This window comes from Patiria miniata, unplaced genomic scaffold, assembly GCF_015706575.1.
Source record: "Patiria miniata isolate m_02_andy unplaced genomic scaffold, ASM1570657v1 HiC_scaffold_15, whole genome shotgun sequence".
In the NCBI taxonomy this organism is placed as follows: domain Eukaryota; kingdom Metazoa; phylum Echinodermata; class Asteroidea; order Valvatida; family Asterinidae; genus Patiria; species Patiria miniata.
In genome coordinates, this window is record NW_024037053.1 from 4,290,391 (window position 1) to 4,309,543 (window position 19,153).

The 19,153-nt window shown below is 39.2% G+C and overlaps 3 protein-coding genes and 1 non-coding gene across 4 annotated transcripts; 1 reads left to right on the top strand and 3 right to left on the bottom strand.

Annotated features, from left to right (window-relative positions):
* Nucleotides 1–269: 269 nt before the first annotated feature.
* LOC119722499 (transcription elongation factor 1 homolog) lies at nt 270–4,678 on the bottom strand. Its single transcript, XM_038192654.1, has 4 exons — nt 4,576–4,678; nt 3,597–3,754; nt 2,931–3,001; nt 270–2,444 (listed from the first exon to the last, which is right to left on the bottom strand). Exons 2-4 carry the CDS (start codon nt 3,710–3,712, stop codon nt 2,380–2,382), a joined length of 252 nt encoding a protein of 83 aa, XP_038048582.1. The 5' UTR covers nt 3,713–3,754; nt 4,576–4,678; the 3' UTR covers nt 270–2,379.
* A 1,310-nt stretch (nt 4,679–5,988) lies between these two features.
* On the bottom strand, nt 5,989–12,907 carry LOC119722495 (phospholipase A-2-activating protein-like). Its single transcript, XM_038192648.1, has 11 exons — nt 12,737–12,907; nt 11,806–11,993; nt 11,342–11,563; nt 10,572–10,875; nt 9,692–9,861; nt 9,401–9,561; nt 8,688–8,910; nt 8,340–8,438; nt 8,065–8,211; nt 7,414–7,572; nt 5,989–7,262 (listed from the first exon to the last, which is right to left on the bottom strand). The coding sequence occupies exons 1-11, from the start codon at nt 12,889–12,891 to the stop codon at nt 6,694–6,696; spliced, it is 2,397 nt and encodes a 798-aa protein (XP_038048576.1). The 5' UTR covers nt 12,892–12,907; the 3' UTR covers nt 5,989–6,693.
* A 248-nt stretch (nt 12,908–13,155) lies between these two features.
* LOC119722497 (histone chaperone asf1b-B-like) lies at nt 13,156–16,771 on the top strand. Its single transcript, XM_038192651.1, has 4 exons — nt 13,156–13,391; nt 14,195–14,310; nt 15,021–15,197; nt 15,539–16,771. The coding sequence occupies exons 1-4, from the start codon at nt 13,283–13,285 to the stop codon at nt 15,776–15,778; spliced, it is 642 nt and encodes a 213-aa protein (XP_038048579.1). The 5' UTR covers nt 13,156–13,282; the 3' UTR covers nt 15,779–16,771.
* A 910-nt stretch (nt 16,772–17,681) lies between these two features.
* Nucleotides 17,682–17,753, bottom strand: Trnac-gca. The gene has a single exon. It is a non-coding gene; the product is annotated as a tRNA-Cys (tRNA).
* Between the last annotated feature and the right edge of the window lie 1,400 nt (nt 17,754–19,153).

Consider the following 19,153-nt stretch of genomic DNA (forward strand, 5'->3'; position numbering starts at 1 on the left):
CAGTAATGTGTGCCTCTAATAAGAGTTGTGACATCAGGGAAAAGTCTCCGTAAAATCAAGTCTCCCTAATGTCCGGTTTGTTGCCAAGGTATAACTTATGACGCAAATGTCTCCTTAAGGTACATTTAATGGGTAAGTATTTTTTTTCCTCCTACAAAGTTATCAATACATGCACTTAAAATTCCTTTTAAGAAATAATTTTTGTATTCAGTATTTTGTCTCGTCTTCACAGTCTCAATGAAGATTTTTTTCTTTATTATTCAACTGAGAATCTTAAATTGTGCTATTTTTTTTTCATTAAAACAAAATGTCCATAACATTATTTAATCTTCAAATCATATCAATTTTTTTGCGATTTGAAGACTTTATACATATATCTGCAATTGATACCAGCAGTCAATTACATTAGTAAATTAAAATTTGACAAATTAGTTGCCCTTTTTGGTAGTTGTTTATATGTTTAATTGTAAGATTACTGACAGCACTTTCCTTACAGGATTAATACTACTGTAAGCGTTCCAAGAAAAAAAATACGGAATTAGCTGTCAACAGCTCAAATTGAAATTGAAAAATGACAAATATTGTGATTAACAATTTTGTATTTAGGTGTAACTTTGAGTTTTACAACTGTACAACTTCAAAAATCAATCTTGTAAATGAATAATCAGTTAGACAAGGTGAGGCTTGATACAAGCAGTTTTGGAAGTTATTTTTATGCACAGAAAATATGTCTGGGTTTTGATTGATGAATGATTTCACAATTTCCTTCAGATATGCCTGAAAGTTATTAATGTATATCCGCAATATATCTCAAGTGATACAACTATTTTGGTTTTATTCTGTCAACCAGACCAACACTGGATCAATAAATCCAATTAGTAATGTTACATGCTTGGTCAAGTTTTCTGTTTGTTCTACCAGCGAAAATTACAAAATACAAGTGTTGCTGGTGGTGTGAAACCACCATCTGTTTTGAATACGTTCCGTCTTGGCTTTTATTTTAATGTCAAGAAATTAAACAATGCCGCTTGAAAAACAAACAATATAACATTAAAATTGAGGACAGAATTTCTATAACTTGAACACAAATCTTAAATATGTATTTATCCTTCAATTTGCAAAGTTTGTAATTTCAACCCCGTAAGGCCAAGAATGTAACGGGGGCATCGACTGCCAGTTTCCTAGCTTTAGCCTTTGTATATTTGTCTTAAGTTCAGGCGTGACAGAACCCCCCACCATAAAAGCCAAAAGCAAAATCGTTAAAATTCCAAACTTTTCAGTTACTAATATTTTTTTGCTTGTAAAATAAACATTAAAATATAACAACCATTTACATGAGCTTTAATATTTCTAAACTTTTGGTCACAAATGCTCCGTCATAATGAACTGCGTTTCCAAATCGGCATTTTATTGCTCGGAATTTCCCACAAACCGTGACCGCCATAATTTAATTTACAGTGTCTACATCTGGTGTATGCTACCTGCGAAATGCAATTAATAGCCGAAAAAGATCCCAATTTTACTTAGTTCTTTGGAATTTCTTTGGTTCCTTAAGTTCATTTGGAAAAAAAAGCAGTTTATTTCATGTGTTAAAATTTTTTCTTGATTGTTATTCTTAAGGGAATAAATATGTGCTTAGCGCTTTCAGGTCAGGCCATTATCGGCAACCAGGACCCTAACTGGTTTTAAATAAGTAGTTAATGTACTTGGTTAAAAGCGGCCAAACGCATATTTATTCCCATTCACAAATACCTTTTTGGTTAAAAAGTCACAATAAGCACACACACAAAAACTGCCCAAACTGGAACGATTTTGTTCAACAATTTTCCTTCTTGTTTTGTGAAACACCCCTCTGTCCATGGTACGTCCCTCAGGCACGTAGTGCTATGAATCTCCTTATATGGAGATTGGCGCGCATGGCGCGTAATGCGATGTGGAGCAGAACACAGCGGTGTTTTTTCAGTGGTTTCGGTTAAAAACCACCCACGAGACGGGCTCTCGACCAATAGGAATGAGTAAACTGTCTCGGGTATTTTTGAATGGAAATAAATGGGAATTCCAGTTCTAACAAACAATTCTTAACCTAAATTTAATAATTTACAAATGAAGAATATTCAAAAAGAGGTCGGTAGATTTCTGGAATTCTGGCCTTTTGTTTGGAAAATGTTAGGACCCCATCTCTTATTTCTGAAACACATGCATCCACTTAAGTAGATTTTTTTGGGGGGGATCTAAATTTTCACAAAAGAAAAATGGGCTTTACATTCAACGAAAGTACTACACGCACTTTGTGCGTATATACATGCAGCAAAATAATCCATGCTTTTATGATCCAGCAGGTATCGACAGCCCGCTCCCCCTAACGGGGGTCCCCGTTCGCTACCCATTGGCTGACTCGCAAGCATCAATCCAATCGCTGTACACGTCCACTGGCTCTGTCAAGTCTGATGTCAAAACAAGTTAAGGATGTTTACTAAAAATTATATTAGCCAGGTTATGTTGTAGTATCCTTTTTTATAATAAATATTCAGCACAGTCAAAGACACATTTACACACAAAGTTTTAAGTGACTTCTAAAACAGCACCGTCACTGACCAATTTTGGAGAATAAAACACAAAAACTGATGCCTACAAGTTTTTACCCACAATTTCAGGTTAGAAAGATGTTTTCACCTCTTAAAAGAAATCCTCAAAAATTGTGGAGAATTTTGAGCAAGAACTAAAAGATTGTTGCAAACATAGTGAAAAGGCCTGTAAAACACAAGTGTTTCATTTATGCATACTGGTTAATGGTTTTTAAAGTACATGTAATGGAAAAAAAAACCTAAATGAGCTGTGGTCATGAAACCTGCCACTGTTATGGTAACTTACTGGACCTATTTACTTTGTTTTAGGTCAAAAATTGTGTTTCTAATTGATATGAAGGATACAATTGATACTGGTCTGGAAATCCTCCAAGCAAACTCTACAGGATATGACTCCAATCTGTCTGGTCCGATCCCTGGAACGGTAACAATAAAATGACATGCATGAAAATTAAAAGATAGTTACAGTTTTGAAAAGCAAGGTTTGATTTTACTGATCTGCTGCGGACTGACACTGACCAGTCACAGAAGAAAAAAACTCGCTCAGTAAAAACTGAAGCAACATTCAGTATACTGATGTCACATTTTTAATTTTCGCAATCTCAACGATGGTCAGTCATCGCAAATGTGTTGAAAACAATTTCCTAACCAACTGCAAAATCTGTCAAATTTTATTACTTAAATTTGTTCAGGAATCCTCAGTGTCACAGTTCAAAGTCACAACTGCAAATTGTCATTACATGTGTCTTTGCCTTTGGCAAAAATCATGCGAGAATCGAAACATTTGCTTATCTAGCTCCCAGACCTATGTTCTTGAAACTCAATGGTTCTCGAGTTTGCAGTACTGAGTGGTAACACATAGCAACCAATGAAAACTGGTGTGCAAACGAACAGATGTTTTCATTGAATGATGTCACTTTGCCCCGATCTATTTTTATTTCAGGTCAATTCAGTCAGTAAGCACTTTGTAGCAGTTTTGTTTTATTCATTTTCATTTGGAAGTAAACTTACATTTTGACTTCGCAGGCTTTTTCGTGGTTGCAGAAGGGACACGTGAACTGAGTGTCCAGCGTTCCTACTAGTTTCTTCTTAGGAGGAGGCTTCCTCTTTGAGCGGCGACGACCCATCTTGTGATTTGTGAGTTCTTCTCTGGAGTACTCCAAAATGTCCTGCACAGGAAATGTAATTATCGTAAGAACATGAAGAAGCAGTTGAATGCTTCCGCTGGGCTTGTCAACAAGAGAACACCTGTCACCACAGCTTTGCCTATTTCATCCCCTCCCCCAATTTCCTTCACATGCTGGCTCCAAGACCCATGCGTACCAAAAAAAGAAAAACATAAAACTAACCAAAAACAAAACAAAAGAGCGAAATAACAAACAAAACAAATTCGTCAGTCACAATTATTGCTTTGTCAATGTCATATTTGACAATGACCAAAAAACACAAAACATTATTAAAACAAAAACGCAAAAATTCATTTAATTCCCCCTCCCAAAAAAAACACCCCCAACAAAACAAAAAAAAGTTGACTTGTTGAACTTGAACTTGAAGAACCAAAAAGAACCCTTAAAATCAAAGAAATAAACAAACAAACAAACAAAATTCAAATAGAAAAACAAACCAATCCTGCCATGCTGACACAAAATTCAATTTACCTAACAGAATATCATCACAAGCTATTTTGATCACATGCAAAAAAAACCCGTGGATTTTCGTTCTGATGACTCAGCTCAGTCATACTGTTTAGCGGTACCACATCGCCCCCAATTGTCATGATTGTACAATACTTGTAATGGGGCAAGTGCTACGGCCTACGCGTGTGGATCATAATGCACTGCGGCACTCGCCTCGTCGTCGGTGCATTTTCGCCGAGTTCTCGCCTGTGATTGCAACTACGTTATGTGATAATTATTGTGCTTCTGTTAATTATTTAACTTTGAATCAATATAATACAACCTTCCGTAAATTTTTGGACATTTTCTCTTACCGTATGATGAAATCTCTCGTTTTGCTCACGTATTCAACACATCAACATGTGCTGCGATCAACCTTGTTCTCAGGACAACCACAACAGTGTGTATGTTAGAGTCGAGTGCGTACAAGTCGCCTTGATGTTTGGGGGCAAGGTCGTTTCATGCTCCAACGGATGGGTGGAGCTTAGAATTTCTTCGGTGGGGGCATCAGGCGTAAAACAAAAACTAAGCTGCAGGTATGTACCGTTGTGCAAAACCTTTCTTAACATTTGTGCTGTATTTTCCCCTTTTGTAACAAATGACATTCTACTATATTTAAGGTAATCCTTACTTTTAGGACACCTCTATTTTTTACGAGTTCTGTTCAAAACCGACTTTTGCAGATGTCTGTGAGTACCAAAGTGACTTTTGCAGGCTAAAGCAGTCTTTAGAAGTCAAGAAGGCGTCATTGCCAATTGTTCAGATGTGCCAAGAAGTATCAGAATGTCAATTTCGAGTGTCATTTAGTCAACTGTTTTGGTGAGTCTTTCCCTTCCTATATAGGAACGGGGTCCTAAAAGTAAGGATTACCATATTTAATGTGGAAATAATGTTGCAACCTGACGCCACTTCAGCGGTTTTGAGAGTCAAGAAAAAGACTTAGCATTTCCTAACAAATTTGGACATGTTTCTCAGTCCCAGATTCATATCTCATCATATTTGCAATGACTGACCTTCATTGAGATGATATATGAAGAAAAAAGCAGTGTCTGGTTGCAACATAACCACAACATTTAAGGCATAACCACCCCCATTTATAACTGACACAATTTTATGCATAGATATTGTGCGACAACAATGGTTTAATAAAGTCACATTGTCTAATTGTCTGTAATACAAATAATGTATAAACATATGGAATCTATGAAGTTTATGGCAACTATATTACTTTATTATGTTTCTCAAAGAACTTTCCCAACATCGTTTTGGGGCTTAATCATTATTTTTTTTAACAAACACTATTTCCCTTAAATGTCCCTTTAACAAATTTTACAATTTTGAAATCTAACAAATTTGGACATTATGCTAACAAGTATGGTACCCTGTCTTGTGTCAACTTTTATGAACCTAAATTAAGTTTCAAGGATAAAGAAGTAGTAACTAGTGTGCCTTTTTTAGTAAATAACACGCACTACATATTGATTGCGACTTTGTGCGGAACAGCCTGAGTTTTAACTCGACAACTTGTCCTTTTTTTTTTTTAAATAGACTCAAACATTCGTCCCCTCCCCCAACTTGTATTTTTTCTATAAATAGCCTGACCCTGGCCAGGCAGGTAACTCATTCCCAGGTCACATGACCTGATGTAATGTGCTAGCGTTGTGTGCGTTGTGTAGCTGTAATGTCGCTATCGAATTCAATTCAAAAAAGTTATTGGATTTTTTTTGGCGCAAGTACTTTATTTCATAACTAATGTTTCTCAGCTTTTTGAGTTTGAAGCCCCCATCACTTTTTTTTTTTTTTAATTTTGCATAATCGTTTTGCTCTTAGTCATTCTTTTCCTACACTTACATGTAATGTGCTGTTATATTTGTTGTTTTCTACTTGCTAACAACATTTTGGGTGCTTTTCTCGATGGATACATACATAATTTTCATTGTCAAACTCATTATTTTATCACGGTGTGCTCAGTGTGCGCGGAGATTTAGTGAAATCAGCTTCGAAGCAGGCTGTTAGTTTGGAGTTACGTTTATGTCACGAACTTTCAAAATATGCCGGTTTTACAGTGGAAACTATCTGAATAAGGGTAAATGAGACGTGTAAAGTTATTTGAAAAGTGTGACATAATAGGATATGTCGAAATACCCAGAGATATCGGATCAATAAACTCTCAATACAAGAAGTAATCACAGTTAACTTGATTTCCCCCCGGAATTGGAACAGCACGGTCTTCTTTTAACAAAAGTTGCTCGTCCAAGTATAGTGCAAAGTTATAGTCCACAATTCACATTGCATTGGAAATAATGACACATTGTTTGCTGTGTTTCATTAAGGAAATGTTTCATTTTTTTTTTAAATTGAAGGCATAAATTATAAAATCTAGCATCTCTGAAGGAGACAACAGTTTAGTTCAACTTGACAAGGACTCGTCCTCATAGTAACAAAGCGGCCACTTTCTGTGCGCATTCTCCGACTTTGGCGGGTTCCTTCACAGCGCAATGTTTCCTGACCACTGGGAGAATGTCAAGTGATTTTCCGATCGCCAGCGCATTGTCGTCCACGCTCATGAGCGTTCCTATAGCAACAAGGAGTCGGAAGAGTGCCTCTGGATCACTTTCGTTGTCCAGGATCGTCGACGCGGCCGACAGGCAATGCGAGCGGGCTTCAATGTCACTCCCGCTCTGCAAGACGACTGCGAAATTCAAAAGCACCGTCGTCATGGCAACGTGGAGGTTTTTGTTGGCGACCCCCTGGCACTGCAGTGCCGAGGTGATGACCGTGTCGCGATTGGCCGCCAACAGCTCAGCGCCGTGGGGTTGGCTGAAAGCGTTGGAGAGCGTCCTCATGGCAAGCATGCGACTGGCAGGGGTGGAGCTCTCCGAGGCTAGGAGAAGGAGGCGGGACAGGAACTGGTTCCCGTCGGTCTGATTGCAGAAGTGCTGGTTGATGGCTGGGTGGCGGATTACCAGCCGAAGGATGTCAATGGCTGGGAATACCTTGTCTATGAAAAGAAAAAAACAGTGCACAAAATTACTACAGGTAGAAGTTATACTGCCAGTCAATCTTCAAGTTGACGTTCCGTTCAGCAGGTTCAAAACTTTCTTCCATGGTTTACGTTTGGTTTCTAAATCATTTTTCTGAACTTTTCTTACCCATGGGCCACTGCAGGGCTCTCCATAAGGTACCGAGTTGCTCAGCTGTAGGGCTGGCGGAATTACCCGCGTTTAGCAGAAGTTGCTCCAGCTGACCGAAGGCGACCTCATCCAACTGACCGGACTCATCCAACGCCGAGTTAAAATCTTTCAGTTTTGCTACGATTGAGTAAAAAAATGTGAGTTTCAAATCAAAATGTCTTTGCTAAACGGTACCTTCAGAAATTATTGATAAGTGCATGTACATTCAATATTGGGTTTTGTCCTTCACCGATGTATTTTCATAAACACTGAACCAGTGTTGTGGCGAGTGATTGTTAGAAAAAAATTCACTACTCGGGTTGGACTCGAACCCTGAACCTCCTGCAGATGTCTGCACTAGTAAGCAGGTCCTGGTTTGAGTCCCACCCAAGTAGGTTGTGAATTTTTTCTCACAATCACTTGGGACAACACTGAGTATACAGTGTTTATAAAAATACGTCGGTGAAGGGCAAAACCCGATATTGAACTTCAGAAACGTTTAAATTTGTAAGAAAATTACTGTATTGGTTATGACACTTGAACTTTCTATTTTTTTTTAAGGAAACTGTATTTATGGACTACAGGTCACAGATATGGGTGAAATAGTCGTGGAAAACATTTGAAATTTACCTAATATGGCCTGGGCATTAGCTGTGTCAAAGGTCACAAACGTCAGCTTTGGAAAGTAGGGGTTGGGCTGTTTGGTCTGAGGTGCGGCAGATGGAATCTGGTTTGGTTGACTTGACGCACCATAGGTAGGAACATAACGACCGGCCCCTGAAAACAAAACATATCATATTTGATTTTTTATTAAGTTTTGCAAGATGACAGTAAACAAGTTGTGTTATAAATTAAAGTCTAGTTCCCAAACTGTTCCAGTGGAATATCAGTGGTGGTTGAATTACCTGTGAAGGGATCTGTTCCTGATCTCGGAGTAGTGGGGTCTCCGCCTGCTCTAGGAACGCCAGGAGGGGGCTCGGAACCGGGGATGTAGCGGGAACCGCCTTATGAGAGAGGTAACAGAGAATAATGTTCATATAATGCAATAACAGAAAAACCGCTCTACCGGTGCCCATCTTGCTACCTAAGAGAGATATCAAAGAGTGCTTTTTCACAAAATATTACAAAGGAAGTTAACAGTATTAAGAAAATCTTACCACATCCAAGATTGACAGTAAACCCTAATTTCTTGAATTCTAGTTGGACAAGTTTGTTTAAACCAGTGACTCAGGGTCAACGCTACTCCAACCTACCCGTAAAGGGATCGCCCCCTGAGGGCGGGGCTGCCCCGCCCAGGGTCACACCCTTGGTGTTTTTAATGATGAAGTTGGCAATCTCTTCCAGGAACTGTTGGCTCAGGTCGTTGGAGTGGATGAAGCGTTGGGCCGTCAGCCAGGGATCTTCTGAGATGTTGTACGGCAGCTTCAACGCCGGCTTGCCTTCCTCCAGATCCACGTTGAAGACGTAGTCGTATTCCTTGAGGGATGAGGAACAAGGTACAAGAAAACAAGACAACTTATCTTTGAGTTTTTGATGATGACTATTTCTTGGCTTAGATTAAGGATACTGTAAAATTTCTATACTGTCCAACACAGGCACTGAACTGGGAAATTAGAAAAACGAGGAAACTCCAAACCACTCGAGACCTTGTAGAGTATTTTTCAATTTGTAATGGCATTCATGAGAAGTTAAAAAAAAACGAGGAAATAAGCGGATCTGAGGAAAAGTTGCATGCCTGTCAACAGATAACTTTCAATACTCTAAATTGTAGGGCCATTTTTTCTGTTTCCCATTTATCATTTATCATTTATAATTCCAGTTGACGTTTGAATCACTGTGCTTTGATCATCTTCAGGAATACTGAGAATACTGAGTGAAATGTTAAGTTAAAAGAAGTATTACTCCATAGTATTACTGTAAACAGTTCATACTTTTTTCCCCACTCGTATGCAAAGTTTGTCCTTACCGTGCCTTCATACATGACCTTACTGCTGCTAGGTTGCGTGTCGTCCCCTTCCGTACCTACGACATCACCAATCTTGTTCCAGTTGCTGTCCGCGACGCTCCACGAGTACGCTTCCACTGTGTCACCGACGCGTACCAGTTTCGTCTGCCCTTCCTTCTTGCCTACTCGGAAAATAGAGTTAAAAAAAAAGTAGTAAAATTAGTAAAAAAATACTAAACTGCCGCAATTAACAGAATTTGCTAGTGTTTTTACCCTAAAATTTACAGCAAAATATGGACTATATCTCTTTACCTGGTTTGGACAGATCTTCTTTCCCTGGTAAGTCCTCCATCTTGATCCCGCCGAAGGCCTGGGCTTTGGCGGGCATGCTGAACGCCGCCACCTGCTGATTGTACAGGTCCTGGGCCTCCGCACTGGCGATTCTTTCAGGGTTTGTGCTGAACACTCGAGCCACGCCGTCACTGTTGGTAAAAAGTACGAGTGTCATTCAGCCAAGAAAATGTGGACTTGACTTAGGACCCTGGACTCGGACTTCATTAATAAAAAGTTAAACTTCATAATGTTAGCTGATTTAGGATGGTTAGGGTTAAAGGGAATATACATCATTTGCTTTTGCTGTAATTTTCAGAAATGGATGGAATTGGGGGGTTGGAAATATAAAGCAAATATAGTTACACTGACTTTTTGGAGGTTTTGGGTTCGAAAATGCTATAAAAACCAAGAAAAACGATCATTTTCCTGTAGTCTGGTTCCCCGACTCCATATAAGAAGAAACAGAGCAGTTTACATACATTGGGGAATTGTAAGGTCAGGGAACCAGTCTAGCTGGCTCGTACCCGTTCATAGGTTTGTAATCGATTGCAAACAAGTGCAATGGTCAATTGGGGCCAGTATTTGAAAAAAGCCAGTTGTTTCCAACGCTGATCGGCCGATCAGCGTTGGAAATTGATACAAAAATACCACTTTTCTTGAAAATGACAGTATACCAGGTGCCATAATTTTACAGGATGCTTTAGACTGTCATTTACCAACATCCTATTAAGGTATTTCGCAAAAACATGGTAGTTTTATTTTTGGATGTTTGCAAATGTTGTATATTCCCTTTAAAAGAGACTTTGTACACAAAGTGTGCACCTCCTTGCTATATGACTGTGTTTTCTTTACACTGTACCTGGAGCCTGCGACAATGTCGCCGTTCGGCAGCGCGGCCACACACCAGACCGACTGGGCCGGGAGGGTGATGGTCTGGCTACAATCTCCCTGGCGCCAGACTCGGACTGTCCGATCCTCCCCGGACGTGACAAAGTCCGAGCCGTTGGGCAGCAGGGCGATGCTGTAGACAAAGCTGGTGTGGGCCTGCAGCTGCTGCGTGCAGTCCCCGCTGGTCGTCCAGCGCCGGATGGTGTTGTCGTTGGCCGCGGAGAGGAACTCTAACTCCGACAGGATAGCCAGGGCTCGCACGCAGTCGCTGTGACCTGTAGACAAACCAGATACCGGCATTAAGTTAGGGATACCCTAGCAGAGGTTGCTGCTCTACATGTAGCTCCAATCCTCAGCCATAATCTAAGAATGTTGGAGGTGCTTCAGTAAGTTATAGAATTTGAGCCCAATTTGGGAATTTGGTTGAGAAATGCACCTTTGCAGAGAACTCTTGGCTCACTCCAATCCTCAACCACAATTGGTTATATTGAGTAGTCTACTTTGCCTCCTCTGAACTTTGATTCACAAATATGTGATTTCTTATTACGTTTTCATTTTGTCTTCCTAAGACATTAAAGAGAAGATTTTTCCCACTGCTCTGCTCTGTTTCACTTAACCAAAATATGAAAATTTGTGAATTTTTGCAAGGCAAGTATCTGTTGGCTTTTGGAAGATTCAGGAAGATGCATTGCAAATAAAGGTCCAGGGAGTTAGGGTGACCTTCCTGGGAAACAAACTCACCAACAAAAGTGCGTTCAGACTTTCCAGCCCGCCACATCTTGATGGTCTTATCGGCCGAGCCGGTCAGCATTAACCCCTGGCCGGGCATGAGGGCCACGGCCCAGACCGCGGCGTCGTGACCTTTCAGGGTCATCACATTGCGTTGGTTGAGCCACACCTTGGCTGTTGTATCCCAAGAGCCACTGAGTAGGGTGCCAAACTTTCCTGCAGCCAGGGCGCAGACTGAAACAAGAATAAACATAGAATGTGAGTGGAAAAATTGGCTAAAAGGGAAAAGAAAGAGTTACAAGATCAAATTTTTCAAAGTGAAACAAAAACGATTTCTGGTTGGATTTCTTGCATTCTGAAATTGATGCACACTAGCGTGGGACATAAAAGGCCCTCGATTGTCGACAATGAAGCTCAGTTTGGATTTGACGTCAAACCCTATTGAAATTCCTGAACTTTCAGTCCAGCCCACTCGCCTGTATTAGCATGGCCAGTCAAGGTGTACTCCGGTACCGGACTATCTGGCTGGTACACATTGATCTTATGGTCATTTCCTCCGGTGGCTATCAGGCCCTTTGGGTATTTGTCACTGGGAGGCAGGACACAGACCGCTGCGATGAAGTTCTCATGCCCTCGCATGCAATGCTGTTCTTCGTAGCCACTTCTGCAATCAAAAAAACATTTATAAATTATAGGATGAGAATGGCAACTCAAGCAAGTTGGAGTAAACTCCAACCATCACACATCAGAACACTTTCAAGTTTGCACTTGAAGGATTCAACGACATCACATCAAAATTTTGCATCACAAATTTCTTTTTGCAAAGTTTTCTCAGAAAGTCCACAGAGCCAATATTGGCAGTTTTATTTTTCGTTACTAAAAGATAGTGGATATTTTGCTGGCGCAAGCTTTCTTTTACTAAATGATATTAGGCCAGCAGATGCAGATGGTACAGTGCCTTACTTCTCTCCAGACTAAGATCACAGTTAAAATGTCCAAGTCCCAAAACGCAGTCACTTCGCGCATGTTCAGTGCCGTTCCGGCTTAATATTGTACACTAAAACTAAGGAAAACCGACGCCGGCCAAATAAATATCCACTGCCCAATTAAAAATGGAAAAAAATTAAACTTAAACTTTAAATAACTTAACTTAAGGAAAATCCAATGCCATGAAATATCTTTCAACATGTTCAAGGTTGCATGATGGCCATGTGCATGTCAAGACTCATGTCATGCATGTTGGCTAGCAAATCAGCACACTACACTACTACAAAGTGTAATAGTGTCAATGAGTACTAATTAGTAGTTGAATAGCGCCCTCTACTGGTTCAAGCAATTGCACTGCCCTTCGCTTACTGCACAAAACAAGAGATGACCAAAACCAGGGAAAAAAAATTAGATCCGTACCCTGTAGGAATCCAGATTCGAGCAGTACGATCCCTAGATGCCGTTATAATGGAGCTATCTGGATAGTATGCCGCGGTAACGGCCCGAACATCCATTTCATGGCCCTGTAAAGTACACGAAAACTTGAAAATTTCGTTGGTCATGGTGGCTGCCATTTTGTTTTAATCAGCCTCGTTTACAATCACTAAAATATAAATCGAACCTTGAAATATTCATATATCGTAAAACAATCACAATAAAGTCAAAAAAAGTTTAAGATAATTGTATGCCCTAGTAAAAATTATAATTACGAATATTGTACAAATTATTATGATAACAATTGTCACACTTTATTTAATCTCGAAGAAGGTCACAAAACATTGACCAACCAGCGTGCGCGTATGAACACTTATGAATATTTATACCATCTGACCATTCAGAGAGCTCATTAGAAAATCTCTTGTTCGTCATTTTTGCGCCACTTGCAAACGCCGCGAAATCTTCGTCTGACATTCTTTCAAATTAAACACGCTGCACGTTCCCTTACGACAATACGAGTACAGAAAAATGGCAAAGGTACAGATCGAGAATGTCGAAGTCTTGGATAATCCGACTTCCTACTTGAACCCTTTCCAGTTCGAGATAACATTCGAGTGTGCAGAGGATTTGTCTGAAGGTGAGTGTTGTCGTGTTGCGCGAAAAAAAACCTGCACATTTTTCGCCCCACACTAGCTTGTTCTGCCATGGGGCGAATTAGCGGGTATTTGGCTGGTGGGTGGAGCTAACGAATTTGGGGGGTGGGGGCACAGGAGGCAGACACTGCTTTACATGCATTGCCTGAAGAGTTGTAAACTATAGAAACGTTATTGTTGTACAATTATTAACAGACAAAATGATAATTTTGGATTCCTTTTTATTTTCAACATGTTTTTAAAAATTTTATTTCATTTTTTCCTAACGAACATGACGAAAATGCACGCGAGCAGCTTCAAAAACTCCAGCTCCAATCATGCCAATGCTCATTGGGAATTCAACATTTTGATTTAACGCGGGAAACAAAACTAAAAATAATACATAGCACAGAATAAGCAGATCGAAAATGGCGGAGGCCGTGAAATTTTGCCTCAACACAGGCTCACAGCCGCCGAAGTCATCATTTTTATTCATATTTTACTTGGATTTGTTCTGTTTCAAGTTGATCCTTTGCTTCGTGAATGATTCGCTGCATTTTCACTGAATTTACATTATTTTGTTATCAATAATTTAAAAAAAAATTAGACAATGTCAATGGTCTTATGAAGTGCTGTCACTGCTGATGAATAATAAATGAAGTCTCATAATATCAGCAACAGATGTCAAATTATTAATGGTTCAGTCATAGACTTTTGTTCCAAATTCATTGCTATTTTAAAAAGTTAAACTAGTTATAATCAATGGTCATATTACAGAAATAATACTTGTTGTCATCCTATTCTCCAGATTTGGAATGGAAGATCATTTACGTAGGGTCAGCTGAATCAGAGGAACATGACCAGACGTTAGACTCTGTCCTCGTGGGTCCAGTCCCCGCTGGACACCACCGGTTCGTTTTCCAGGTGAGTCTCTAAATCTTTAAGTAGAAAATGTTTCTCAGCAAATTTAGGTGGTAAGCACAAATCAGACGAGAACCGGAACCCAGTCACAAGCAGTGTGTATTGCATCAGATTTTGGCTGGTAACTTTATGTTGCTAAGCAATTATTTCCAAATTAGCAAATTTCAGTGCTTTGTTTGATGGATACCCCCATCTTCTGATCACTTGGTAATCTTTGGGGGCATTTCATTGAAAATGCGTATTAACGTGTTTTATTTCTTCAGTGAAATACCCCAAAGATTACCACATAAAATACGAACGGTGTATGAAAAAGGCCCCTGATTGGATTTGCAAATATTGCTCTTGGAAATCTTACTTGTTAACTTTGGTCAAGACTCTGCTCACATTAAGGCAAAAAAAAATAGTTCTGCTTCCGGTTTCCCTACCTAAACTATTCTGACAGCCCCTACCCTAATTTTTTTGTGGGGGGGGGAATGAGAAAAAATACCCAAAACCATCAATTAACACCTTTTACCCTTGACTGCACGCAGACGCCTCCATATGATCGTACACAAAAAAATTAACCCCCAAAAAACAAAATTTCCCTACCTACCTACCCTATTTATAAATGCCATGTAATCGGAAGTAGAACTGTTTTGGGCCTAAAGTCTAACTTGTTTTCTAGAAATCATGTTGCTTTTCATTGCTTGATTGTTTTTTCTTTTTTCCATCAGGCAAACTGTCCAGACACATCACTCATCCCGGAATCTGACGCCTTAGGGGTAACGGTGGCACTCATCACGTGTTCCTTCCGAAGCCAGGAGTTTGTACGCGTCGGCTACTACGTTAACAATGAATATTCAGATCCAGAGATGAGGGAAAACCCTCCCTCCAAACCTCACTTTGACAAGGTAAGGAACGAAAGATTTGTAGCACTTGCCAATGTACAGGGTGGGTAAAAAAAAAATGAATCCCAAATGGCAGGACCAATTTTGGAATGAAGTTTTGCCTGTAGCACTTTCAAAATTTGGCATATGAAAGCCCAGTCAATGAGTTTTCTGAAAAAAAAACTCATTAACATTCATGAATTCAAACAGTACATAAACACAGAACGTCAACAACAGAGATAAGGTATAAAGATTAAGAAGGGCTGTAGGCAGCTGTACAGACAGGCGGACATTCAACTGACTGACAGGATCACAGACATTTTTAATTAAATAAAACTATTAAAATTATTGCTCGTTTTCCACAGGTTGTGCGTAACATTCTTCACACGGATCCTCGCATCACACGCTTCAAGATCGATTGGGAGGACAGCATGAACAATGAGAACATCCCGCCCCAACAAAACGTCATCGCCCCGCCCTCCGTCCCCGGCGCTATGCCCTGCCCCTCCCCTTTGGACAAACTCACATCAAACGACCTCGCCGCGCCACTCAACACAGACAGTAACAGCAGTTTGCCCGAATATGTATCGGTGATGGAGCACTAGATATTTATTGGTTTTTTTTTAATGTACATTTTTTTCTATGTGCTGTAAATACATGTAATAGTTTTTCTAAATAAAGATAAAATAAGATAGAAATTACATCAAAATCCATGTGCATGTATGTTAGGTTGTTATTTTTCTGAGGGGGGGGGGGATATTTTTATTCCCGATTTCAAAGTTTTCATTTATTGTCATTGATGGTGTTGTGAACCTTGTTTGGTTTACTAGATGTGGACGACTAGCTGCAGAATTCACAAGTGAGAGCAATACAATGAAATTTGCATGGAAAATTTCAACCTTTAAATGGAAATAAAGCTTGCAAAAATTCCAAATGGACGAATTGGTATTTTCCTACAAACTTTCGAAGTGAACATGATCCTTTGTTACCATAAAGTATACTTCTCAGGGGTGTGAAATCTCGGCTTTAAAGCTGATTTCAGCTTTTTTTGGTTTGGATTTCAGCTTTTTTCCCTCACTTGCTGTGTACAAAAGTAAAGGAGATTTCCAAAGTTCAGCTTTTTGACACCTTTTTCAGCTGTTTTCAGCTATTTTTTTATCAGTGGTCACTCACACCCTAGACTTATAAGTAAACACAAGCAAGGACGTCGATGGAAGTGCCAAATTTGTTTTATTTGTGATGAAAATTGCCCTAAGATCTTCATCTGATGCATGTGTGCCTTTTTTTATATCCCTGGTTTTACAGTTGCCATGGATGGAAAATGGCAAACATTTGCATCAAATGGATAAAGAAATAAAATTTGTGAATTCTTGTTTCTCTCATTAAGTGGATTTTTGTGCATGTTGTGAACATATAAAACCTGTATTTAGTTATCGTATGATGCTGTTAGGGTGATGTAACATATTGTTTGACGTATCCGGCAAGATACATTAGAAAAAATCATGTTTTCATTATTGATGTCAAGTTCCTCTTTTTCAAAGAAATACTAAACTCACATGTACAGTTGAAACTTAAACAATTAAGTTGGAACTTGATGTTTTATCTCAGTTATCTTCAAATTGTGCTATGGAAGTAAAAGATGTCTCCTCCCCCAGGAAAAACATGTTTTTTCTAAATTGTGTGAAAAGAATTTTTCCAGTGTAAAACAATGGTCTCAAAGACCCCATTTTTGGAACTTACACATGTTGTATCATACACTTTATTATTATTTTTTTTGGGGGGGGGGGGGGGGTTGTGCTTGGCATTTACTTGTGTCGGGGTTGGTTGTTTGTGTCTTCAATCTTGTCCCCCAACCAACCCCCCCCCCCCCAAAAAAAATATCAGGCCTGCCAGTTAATCAAATTTAATGTCGTGCATTCAAATTGTTTGGCCAGTTACATTGTAAGTGTCAAAATTCCAACTACATTGTACATGTATCGAATCAAGGTTTAGAGTTCTTTTATGTACCAGTCAGTATTTGACCCATCACTTTCTGGACAAAATAAACATTGAGGAAAGATGAACCCTGGAAACGCTGGCAGAAATTGGTTTGCATTTTCATTTGCCAAAATGCGATGACGATGTGAAATAAATTTTAAATGTTATGTTTTAATCTAGCTAAAATAATGAAATAAAAATATTTAAAAAAACACAAGAAACCTGTATTTAGTTGTTTATTTGTTGCTTGACTTTTTCATGTGAATTTATAATCGGATGATCTTTTCTTTTATGTCATCAAAATATATCAAATTTTATACTTTCATATTCCAGTACATGCTGTACCCCCCCCCCCCCCCCCAAATGAAAAAAATAAAGCAGTGTGCAACATTATTTTGTTTCAGGGTTGGGTTTTTAAGATAATTTTACGTGTAAAGAAAACACGAAGTGCCATGGCTGGTATAAAAAAAACAAATACTTTGCATTTGTTGAAGCCATAAAAGACGCAAAGAAAGAATAAAAAGTATATCTAGGGGGCACCCGGATTTGAACCGGGGACCTCTCGATCTGCAGTCGAATGCTCTACCACTGAGCTATACCCCCTTCATGAATGGAAAGTGGAATTTACACCTACATATAGTGTGGACAAATTCAACAGCCAATATAAAATTTTATTTAAAAAAAAAATATATTGTTGCTTATTTTTAAGGTAAAAATAATTCCCATATACACGAACATACGATAATTGTCTTTAATTATCATTTCATTTAAGTAACTCGTGAAATAATGGAGTTTGCCCAGTTTGCTTTGTGGAGTAAATAAATTATTATCAATCAATCAACAGTGCCGGTCAAAGGTCATTCAGTTGGTAACGATGTCAACGATCTGACAATGTGAAACTTCACCGCTGGAAAAGAAAAACAAAATGTGAAAAAAGTAAGATTTTTCAAAGGTTTTTCGCTTTTATTTGATTACCACATTTTAAATAACATTCGATATTGTGTAAAGTCATGTAATTTAGCCTCCCATATTAGGAAAAACGAGTACACCACGAAATACTCAGCACGTCTTTTTTTTTTCGCAAGACCGGCCGGCGCGGCCGGTCCCGCCCGGGCCCCGCCGCGCCCGCGGCTTGACCATCATGTTGACGCCGTCTGGCAGGCCGTCCGTGCCGTGTGTACTAATAATAAGGTGTTTCACGGAACTAATATGCGCCATCTTGCAGACGTGGCAAATTTACACGCGTTGCTGTGTACGAATCGTCAATAGAAAACTTTTGCGCTTCCATTGATTGTTCCAACCAAGTCATCATGGCTTGCGTACATTCCAAAATGCTAGCAACGGGTGTTCTTTTTGCCCCGTAGCATGAACAAGATGGTGCATATTAATGCCGTGAAACACCTTATTTAAGTTATTGGTAGGCCTAATCCTTATCTTTAGGACACCTCTATTTTAACGAGTTCTGTTCAAAACTGACTTTTGCAGATGACTGTCCAGTACCAAAGTGACTTTGCAGGCTAACGTAGTCTTTTTTCTTTAGATAAACTCATGTTAATTGTTAGTTGTAATTTTGAAAGAAAAAAGAAAATGTGACTTTCCTACCTTTTTTGCAGTTCGCCATCTTGCTTTTTTTTCCTGTTTTTCATCGTCATCTTTAACCGGTCATAAATCAAAGCCCTGCCCTCTTTCTACAAAATTAACCCTGCTGATATTCAAGAAGGTGTCATTGCCAACTGTTCAAATGTGTCATTATATCAGAATGTCACTTTTGAGTGTCATTTAGTCAGCTGTTTTGGTGAGTCTTTTAACCTTATAGAATGGGGTCCTAAAGGTAAGGATTACCAAGTTATTATGGAGTTATGCGTACTATTCTTAGTGCAATGCCTTTGTTTTTTTTTCTGCTAGATACCTTGTGTGCACTCATTGTTACTAAATTGAAAATAGCATAAGATGCCCTCCAACTAAGGTGACTGCTATAGTGCTAGTGCTAAGCATGCTTCACT

Bases quoted from the DNA above. Each gene is read 5' to 3' on its own strand.
- LOC119722495 (XM_038192648.1), bottom strand. From the start codon at position 12,891: ATGGCAGCCACCATGACCAACGAAATTTTCAAGTTTTCGTGTACTTTA. The intron at 8,212-8,339 runs GTAATTCAACCA...TTTTGTTTTCAG, and splicing joins AGGAACAGATCCCTTCACAG to GGGCCGGTCGTTATGTTCCT. The intron at 7,573-8,064 runs GTAAATTTCAAA...ACTCAATCGTAG, and splicing joins TAATGCCCAGGCCATATTAG to CAAAACTGAAAGATTTTAAC.
- LOC119722499 (XM_038192654.1), bottom strand. From the start codon at position 3,712: ATGGGTCGTCGCCGCTCAAAGAGGAAGCCTCCTCCTAAGAAGAAACTA. The intron at 3,002-3,596 runs GTAAGTTTACTT...TTACCGTTCCAG, and splicing joins AAAGCCTGCGAAGTCAAAAT to GGATCGGACCAGACAGATTG. The intron at 2,445-2,930 runs GTATCCTTCATA...TTTTGACATCAG, and splicing joins TTTCCAGACCAGTATCAATT to ACTTGACAGAGCCAGTGGAC.
- LOC119722497 (XM_038192651.1), top strand. From the start codon at position 13,283: ATGGCAAAGGTACAGATCGAGAATGTCGAAGTCTTGGATAATCCGACT. The intron at 13,392-14,194 runs GTGAGTGTTGTC...CCTATTCTCCAG, and splicing joins TGCAGAGGATTTGTCTGAAG to ATTTGGAATGGAAGATCATT. The intron at 14,311-15,020 runs GTGAGTCTCTAA...TTTTTCCATCAG, and splicing joins ACCACCGGTTCGTTTTCCAG to GCAAACTGTCCAGACACATC.